The following is a 9,661-nucleotide window of genomic DNA, read 5'->3' on the forward strand; positions in this document are numbered from 1 at the left end:
GTTTTCATATTGTTTGACAATATTATTTATAATGCAGATAAAAAATAAATAATTGTATCACGTTTTGCATTGACTCAACGCAAGTTTTTAAAAATGTCAAGTTTTTCAACATTTCAAGAGGAGAAGGTCATGCCAAAGTGCAGTAGTGATAAACTACAATCAATTATAGTCTATAGCTGTCAATACACAACAGTTCGGTAAAGTTAACAATGAGTCAGTTATACCGCGTTTCCCATGGGGGCATGTTTGAGACATGTGGCTGCTGTGGGATTTGACCCGTAGACCTCTACGTTCTCTCATGAGACTGTCAGTCGAACCAGTGGGCTGTCCTGACATTGTTCAAATCCACAGGAGTTCCCAGAGGAAGGACTCCCAGTTAAGGAGAACCCACCCTGTCCCATCAAGCAGAGACTATAATACTATGTTCACTCAGGCTGAAACACTCAGACCGAAACAAAGGCAGAATATTACGTGGGCTGTTGGGTCTCTAGATTTCAGGGGTAGAAACAACCCTGTGTTTCCAGGAAAATGAGAAATGAATGCTACAGTGTGAGTCAGTGGGGACTTCTTCAGAACCATTGCACCCTATTCCAATAAAGTCACAGATCAAGCTGGGACTTGTTAGGAGGCTGAAACTGAAAATATACTTTGCATGGTATGACTACCTAGTAAAGCTAATCACAAAATCTACCTCGTATTTCTTATTGCCTAAAATCTCTTTACTCGGTTGGAGCCACAGAGCTCCATCCATCTAGAACCATCTCCTGTCAGATCTTTGCTTCTACACTGGTGTCACACATGGCACAAACAGGCTCTTAATACTGAAGGTAAAGACTCATCCGCTCGATGGATGGAAGTACAATGATGGGCTTTGTGCACACACCCTTTGTGAAAAGCAGTTGAAATGCCCAAATTGAAATTCCTGTCTGCATTGCTGAAATGCATATGAGACAAGCATGAGCTTTCCTGTTCGCGGCATACACTTCTTTTGTAAACACCACGGCACCCAGATGAAGGGAGTGTTTCATCAACATTCTGTCTGTGCTTTCTGTTTCATTCCTAAGTTGTTATGCGACCAGGAGACCAAATGGGTCAAATAACTCTTCCAGTGATTGATAAGGCCTGTTTATGCTCCAAGGCGACAGTGAGTTAAGGAGGATTACATGGGGCTGGTTGGTGCAGTTATTTAGCCTACCTCCCTCCTTGTGGACACTGAGCCCTTTCCACCGCTGGTTATTAGCTCAGTGCTGTCTCTGATTTTAGAAGAACGAAGGTTGTGTTTGTTCGAGCACAGGAGCTGTTGTGTTTCTGCACAAAGACAACAGTTCTTTTTTTTGTTAAACCACATCCTAATAAATGGTTAGTTAATGCAATGTTCCATCTCCCTCATTGTTTTTATTGACTTCGACTTTCCGAGGAAATCCCCCCCCCCCCCCCCAGGAGGATGACAAACTTTTTACAGAGCAATAATAATACCTGTTTAGCCCAAAACCAATTTGGGACTGTAAATGTGGAATGTGATTCTCATGTAATTGTGGGAACATGTTGCACATCTCTAAATGGGCTCTCGTCGTATCAGGCTGATAACAGCAATTTCCTCTGAAATTCATCCCGTGAGCCGTGCAGAGAACATGGCTGATTATCCTTTGCGGAGACCCCCCTTTCACCCCAGATCCATTTAGTGGGACAGGCGCTGCCCTTGTCATGTGATCCAGAGCTGTGGAGTGAGTCTGAGGACGAAGACCTCACCACGATCTCCCGTCATACTGAGAGGTCCCCATTAAGGCCCCAGCGGAGATCACTCCTGACACGAGTTCTCAACACACCAGAGGATCTTCAGTCAGTTGGGACTGACAGAACTTCAAAGCAGCCATTAGAAGGTTCATTGGAGAGAATATGCTGGGTTTACCAACAGGGGGGAAAGAAAGACCTGGAGGAAGACACTGACCACAATGACATTGCGGAAGACAAACGTTGTTTTTGTTTTGGGCGATTCAGTTACTTAAAAATAATTACTTAAGGTTGAGCGAGGCGAAAATATCAACCTTTCTTTGAATGTTGTCATCTTAGTAAGTATAAATGTGTTTAATATATTTTTTTATATTGTCCCCGCATCACTCGCACAATAACATTTCCCAGATCCCCGACCCATCTTGTGCTGCACAAAAAAAATGCTTTGATGCACGCTCCCATCTGAAATTACCAGAGCAGCGCAGAACAGAGTGTACGTGATGACACGCATTGTGGCATCTGTGTTTTCTCACCCTGCAGCCTGCTGGGAAGGAGAGGTCAGGCTGATTAGATAACTGTTGTGTATGCAGGGCAGCCTGCTGGGCTCACGTGAGGGGGTCCGATCCCTGATACAGAGAGCTTATACAACCACAAGACTTCAGGGTATACACAACTTCATGTCCATGACATTTTAAGCAACATTTTAGGAAGGTGCTGATTTATTTTAAATGTGAGTATATTCAGTAAAAACTGTATTTACTTCCTCCTTTTAGTGTAAGAAAACAATCTACTCGCATATCTCAACTGCATTTGTACTGTGATTTCCTCCAGTTGTCCCTCTATCTCTGCCCTGACCTTTGGCCCAGAGGACAACAGCCATGAACACCCTGTGGTCAGATAACAGTTGTATGTGCTTCATTCACACGGCCTGACTCGTTCATGCAGAGGGATTAAACAACAACATGCTCTTGAAGTGATTAGTCAAGAACAGGTTCTAGTTCAAGATGCTCAGTATACGCGTGCACAAGGACGGCCTAATGTGCAGATGACATGAACCGCCTCCGACTCGAAACTTGTTTGTTTTAATAACAGCCCGGGTCTTTGATCCCCGCCTTTGAGTCCCTCACATGGCTCCAGAACCAGAGTTATAGGTGGAGTATGAATAAAGTGCCGCTGCCTGACCTTCAGGCTATCAATAAAGCTAAAGTGCCATGTTGCTTTCTTGTTCTTCACTCTCACACTGTGTTAACTCACTGATGACATATCACTTGTAAAGTTGTTCTATTTGCAGTTCTATCAAACTGCAAATAGAAGTTTTTTTTTTCCCATGAGGCCGTGAGCAACAATCTTTTCAAATTATGCCACATAATTGTTTAAATTTTAATTCCCTGTTGATCAAAAGACCAGCTTCTGCAGTGACGACATTACAAAGACTGTGTCCTTGTGGAGGAGGAAAAGAAAATGTTCTAGGATGATAAAATGGGATTCCTATCTCGGATAAGTTAAACATAAAAGACACTGCACTTCACTCCCATCTACTCTCACTATGTTTAAGCAGACATCATAATGGCATACAGACATACAATTATGTTGATTTAAACCTGGCGGGTTTTACACCACATTTAATGTTGGCCTGGAAATGAACAGTTGCTATTAATAAAGACTTCCTCTCCTTCACCACTGGTGTCCACACAGGAAGCTACCCCCCCTGCAGTGAGTCAGACTTACTCCATCAGACTGTCTACTTCCACTTCTTGGCCTCCTCATTTGCATGCAGCACAAACATGATATAACCCGCCTAATGGTGTGTGTGCTTCATAACTATTAGTGTGCACTAGGGCCTATCAAGTAACTACCTTACAATTTTCACCTGACTTGTGGAAACGGTCATGAGGATTAATGTTGTAAATAAACAGGTATTGTCATTTTGGTCCATGCTCAACATATAAAATCCTTCCTTTTCCAGCTTCATTTAACTACATTTAAATGACAAAAGGTTTCAGGTACAATTTTTTGTTTTAAACAGTACTTGACTTTTATTCATTACTGTGGCATGGGAGCAGTATGGAATACTGGAATTCTGTGTAAGTGCATTTAATGGTCAATAAAGACATAGGCGATAATGAAATGGTGCAAGAACAAAAAAGGCACTTTGGTGACCTATTTGTAATTCACAATAAAAAAAATTAAAAAAAGAGAAGCCCTGTACAATCTATATCTTGATATAACTTTGTTAATTTAATAGATGCTAATCTAAAGTTAGCACCAAAACTTACCACAGACATGTACAATTATACAGGCAAAAGTAGCATTCAACATCAGAACTGTCCTTTTGTTCAAAGATCAGATTCCCTCAAAGTCACCTGCAGAGTAATTGTGCTGAACACATTTACAAAATACTCCACAGGAAAGGAAAATGAGTGAGTAGTAATAAGCAATCCACAGATGCATGTAGCAGTAATACTGCAGCGCCGAGGTTGTCGGCGACAAGTACAAACATTTGCCCTGAGATGAAGATAATACCTCTTTGACAGGTGTTCCATAAAGCACACCAAAAACAAATAAACTTCCCGTTGTCTCAAGGAGGTTCATTTTTCGAAGGATGGATGGATGTAATACCTTTCATGTTGTGCGTAGGAACCGCGCCATCACACTGACGACTCATTGTGGAAGACTTTAGCTTTGAGATTCCTCAGGCTGCTCTGCAGGTTGGTGCTGGTTTCTGACTGCAGCGCCTCGGAGAACTTGACGTCGTACGAACGGTTCACCTGAGACTTCCACTTGATGGAGTTCTGGATGGTCTCCGAGGTGAAATAGTAAACAATGGGATCAAAGCAGCAGTTGGACACAGCAATGCAGAGGGCTATCGGGTAGATCGTCCGGACCACCGACTCCACAAAGCAGCCTTTTAAAGTGTTAGTGCGGACCAAAGCATAGAAAACCAAGTTCACATTGTAGGGGATGAAGCAGAAGCAAAAAATAAAGAGGTGCACAATAATCATGCGCAGGATCTTTGTTTTGTTCAGCTTCCCCCCACGACTGATGGTCTGGGGCTGGCGCAGAGTCTGCAGCACCATGATGGAGCAACACACGTTGAGGAGAAGCGGGATGACGAAGCCCACCGTCTCTATGAATATCACCATTTTGGACAGGTGAGCTTTCCACTGCTTGGAGGAGAAGTTCTCGAAGCAGAACATGGCGTTAGTCTTGTTGTAGTGGGGTGAGGTGGTCTCCAACATGAATCCAGTGGGGAGACTCCCGGACAGCACCAACACCCACACGGCAACGCACACTATCTTGGCGTTGCGCTTGGTCCGAAGCGCCCTTGAGCGAAAAGGGTACACGATGGCTAGGAAGCGATCCACACTGATGCAGGTGAGAAAGAGGATGCTGCCATACATGTTGGTATAGAAGAGCGAGACGGAGACCTTGCAGAGCATGCCTCCGAAAGGCCAGTTCTGGTTGATGAAGTAGAAGACCCTCAGAGGTAGCGTGAAGACAAACAGCAGGTCAGACACAACCAAGTTCATCATGTAGGTCGTGGTCTCGTTCCTCAGCTTCAGGGAGCAGGTGAATATGTAAATGGCCACAGCGTTGGTGATCAGTCCCACCACAAACACGATGCTGAAGACGGTGCTGTACAACGGGTATTTGAACCCATCGTTCTTGTCGCAGGTAGAACTGTTTGCCGAGCTGTTTTCAGCCCAGTGCTGGGTTAAGTTGTCGGGAGGGAGGGTACTGTTGTACATCCTGAGAGACAAAGAGTGGAGGGACGAGGGGTGTCTCTTATGTAATAGCTATATAATGAAAGGGCTGCCCTGCACAATGAATTCACCATGAATGGAGAGTAAAGCACAGAACAGTCGATACATTTAAAGACAGTCTCTCATCTGATAATCCGGCCATTGGTACAAAGGTTTCTTTCCAACACAACTGCCCATGTTAGAGAGGACTGCTGCACATGGTCAACATGAGTCCCTGTCTTGGTGTGGCTATTTCGGGGGTTACCTCATATTGAAAAGACCCCTCCCAGAGGACAGAGATTCAGGCAGGAGCGTCCTCCCCTCCCCCCTGTCCTGTCTCCCGAGCAGGCCCACAAGTTGCAGATTGAGCTTCACTTACGCAGATGGATCAGTCAAACAATTACCACGAGCCGCTGAGTCCACAAAAGAAATGATGGCAAATCCACATTCAGGCACCATAGAGTGATGTCCACATGGCGAAATCCTTTCTCTTTGTCAAAAACTGAGTCCTGTGTTTTTGGCCTTTTCAGTTCCGAAAGCGGCAAAGTTGTTATTGGCTTTCCCCCTCTCACAAGGTCTTCACCACAAACCACCAGGCTCATTCAAAGGAGCTCTGGAGCTTTGAGTGTGTCACAATGTGAGCGTCTCACGGTTTCCCTCTGTTTCTGGAAGTCACTCAGTAACTCTCTCTCTCTTTCCCCCGGTTGTCTCTCTTCACTCTGACAGCCTCCCGAGCATTCTCTCAGCACGCATCACACTCAGACTATGCTCTACTTCTCCTTTGTGCCGGTATCACAGGCAGTTTTTGTACTTTGGAAGGGAGAGCAGCTGTGGTAACCCCTCCCACTGCCTCCTATCTAACCCCTCCTACTCCTTTGTTTGCTCTCCAGTTAGAGTAGGAATCAACCACTCAGCATGGTGAGGGAATTCATCGAAAGTTCACAATACATGCTCAACATTTGCTGGAATACTGTCACTATGAACACATATTCATACATCAATAAATGCGAATGAAATACCGGTACATCATTTTTAAACAAATGTTTGAGCAGTGAGAGAGCAAAAGTAGAACAGTGCTATATTAAATGTAATACCACCAATAGTGAGCTTATTTTTAAGCAATATTCGGTATCAATAAGAGTTCTCAAAGCAGTTTTATATAAGTTAATTAAGTGCTTCGAGCTGCAATTGGAGTTGAAACATAATTTCACGATAATCATATCAAAAGACCAGCTCTGTTTTATGACATTTCTGTCTTAAATGTGATTTAATGAGTGAGGATAAAAGGCCTCTAAATGTATTAATTCATGTTTTTGTCCTTGCACAGTCCTTTACAGCATCCATGGTGGATTGTAACATTGACTTAAATACTACTGTAAAATCCTAATCCACTCCTTTTTTAAATGTTACCCTTATTACATGTATTTACCTTCTCTAATTAGTAGTTGCAATACCACCTATATTATTACAATTATATTTAAATGAACTAGCTGCATCATAAAAGGCTGCTCACATACTAATGCATGAGTAATGAGGCCGGAGAAGTTCACTAAAACCCTGTAAAGCCGCAGGTGACGGCCTCCACAGGTCCGGTGGGCGGGACACCAACATTGAACTGTCTCCTTGTTGTCTTTGTCCCCACTTGGCAGTCAGCAAAAACATTGAGGCCTTTGTTGTGAGTGAAGTAGCTTAGCAGGGAGGAATGTGAAGTTTATCAATAATTAGTCTCAGACAACTTGAAGGTGCTCTCAGCATTTGTGATCGGCAGCGCGGTCAGTGAATACTGTAAATTGTTTGAGTGTATTTCCGTTGGCTGGCTGTAACTGTCGAATGGGAGTAGACTACCGACTGGGGCTAAAAACAAATTCATCTGAGTAAAACCATGCAAACACAGGGGGACTGATTTGCTGATTTGTATTGATTCCAATAATATTGCCCCATTTGGAACTGACTCCAGTGATACAAACATAGCATGCTCGAGTTGAGCAACATGACACTAATTCCACAATGTTTCATCTTGACATCACAAAGTTACCAACAATACCAAAAACAAATGAAGGAACATATTGCAGAGAATCAAAGAGACAGTGGGTGTTTTATGGCCACTGTGCCTCTCTTTGTCACTCCACCACAAAATAAACACCATCAAGGCTAGAGTGAAATGTTCAAGAAAAATAGAAAAACCTGTACTATTGTCTTACACTCGCAAAATAGTTCCATCCAGCACGTAAAAACAAGCTCTTCACATGCGAATGTCCCTAAACAAAAACATGTGCCTGAAATCCCTTGACTGTTAAATTTCTCACAATGCCAGGAAACTGTCTGCCACCTTGAAGGCCAAGACTGAAGGCTTCTAAAATAGACGAGAAAAAGGCATGAGAAAGATAGCAGGTGGCATAATAAACTGTTGTGTAACGGTGGTCAGAGGCGGTAGAAGCGTAGTCAGACACAGTTCATACATTTGGTGGTGACAAATATTTTTTAAAGAATGCAACAGGAATGTGACTTTACACAACAAGGGTTGTTCCTCAACATAGACTGAGCCTTCATGTTTTACTTCTGAATTGCTACACACTTCTTTTACTTATTTATTTATTATTTGAGACAGACGAGGCAAACTACACTGAGCTAACTGGTTATAATAAACAGAAGCCTGGAGCACATTTAGGTCAGGAGACCAATACAGCTGGTCGTAGAACATAACTGTAAGATGAAAGATAGTAAATATGATGAACCTGCAGTCAACGGGTAACCCTTATGATATTAGTCATTCAGCTGGTAACACATGCATTGTTTATGCAGCTGGTGTTCGTGAGCTACAGAGGTGCTGGTAGGTGGATGTTGTTACCTTTGGACAGAGCCAGGCTAGCAGTTTCCCCCTGTTTCCAGTCTTTGTGTTAAGCTAACGTACATACATGAGAGTGGAGTTAATCTTCTCATCTAACGATCAGCTAGAGAAGGAATGACAGCACTTCCCAAAATGTTGAATTATTCCATAAAACAGCAATCAAGTAGTTACTTGACTTCACTTTAATGGCCACGCAACTAGAAAAGCGCCCCCAGTGTACCCAAAGACATTAAATATTATTAACAATATTAATATTAGTTAGTTATTAGTTAATTAAAATGAAGTTGGGTCACATTTGTAATTGATATTAAATGTTCTGAAGCATATGGACTTGTTTTGGACTCCAAACCCCAAAATTGGTTGGATTTGGGACTCAACTTTGGGATTTAGGAGATTTAAGACTCATGTGACTTTCAAAACAATGACTTAATCCCACCTCTTGAAGAAGATCTAAAATAGCACATCCTTCGGGACTAAAACTCATTGTGTTTGATCTTTGCAACACGCAAAATGAGCAACTCAAATGAAAACTGCTGAACAAATGTCTAACAAAAAGACATTCTGGACCAGCTTCACTGCAACTCAAAGTGCTTTTTGGCTCATTCCCTCATGTTCACCTTGGAAACAGAGGCCGCACAAATGTTTAGCTGGCGTGAACAAATAAACACATGACAAGTGAAACGGACACAAGGCAACAGAACTGCAGTCCGTACTCGGACGGCTGAGGCCAAGGTCGTGTTCCAGGACTGCCACAGCAACAGAATGTCTGTGCGTGCAGTCCGGAGCCCTCACACATCCAGAATCATCTTCAGGAATACAAAACACGTACAATATGGTTCCCCAAAGAGACTGAAAGCTTTAAAATGTCCAGAGAAGGCACAACGGGGAAGAGATGTTCCATCAGTGAGGCTGTAATATCCGTCTCTAGATTCTAACACTTTGAATGAAGCGTTTCATGATAGTGAGGATCCTAACGTTGTCCTCTTTATCTCCCTTTGGACACTGCCTTATCAACAGGCTTTTGACTGCTTTGTAAAACAAATACCTCCCCCTGCCCCGCTGAGACCACTGCCTGCATGTACACTAATATAAAAAGCCCTTTTACCGCATGTCTCATCAACTCAGTGTCAACCTTCTATTTTTTTTTACTTGACAGTCTCTGTAGTGCCAAAGCCCCAACAACTAAACTGTCAACACCACTGAACTAACTAATATTTACAATTCTGAGACGGTAAAGAGGTTTGGGAATCAGTAACGAGGGATTTTGGATGCTGCGTAGCTTATTGCAAAGCGTGACCAGCGATATCTGTGCCTTAGATTCATCATATAATGTTGCATT

At 43.0% G+C, this 9,661-nt stretch overlaps 1 protein-coding gene across 1 annotated transcript; it reads right to left on the bottom strand.

Annotated features, from left to right (window-relative positions):
- Nucleotides 1-3,746: 3,746 nt before the first annotated feature.
- lpar6a (lysophosphatidic acid receptor 6a) lies at nucleotides 3,747-6,277 on the bottom strand. The gene has a single exon (XM_034549176.1). The coding sequence runs from the start codon at nucleotides 5,478-5,480 to the stop codon at nucleotides 4,380-4,382; it is 1,101 nt and encodes a 366-aa protein (XP_034405067.1). The 5' UTR covers nucleotides 5,481-6,277; the 3' UTR covers nucleotides 3,747-4,379.
- Nucleotides 6,278-9,661: the final 3,384 nt, after the last annotated feature.

This window comes from Cyclopterus lumpus, chromosome 13 (assembly GCF_009769545.1).
Source record: "Cyclopterus lumpus isolate fCycLum1 chromosome 13, fCycLum1.pri, whole genome shotgun sequence".
In the NCBI taxonomy this organism is placed as follows: Eukaryota; Metazoa; Chordata; class Actinopteri; order Perciformes; family Cyclopteridae; genus Cyclopterus; species Cyclopterus lumpus.

What these genes read in the sequence shown, in the direction of transcription:
- lpar6a (XM_034549176.1), bottom strand. Translation starts at nt 5,480, where the DNA reads ATGTACAACAGTACCCTCCCTCCCGACAACTTAACCCAGCACTGGGCT.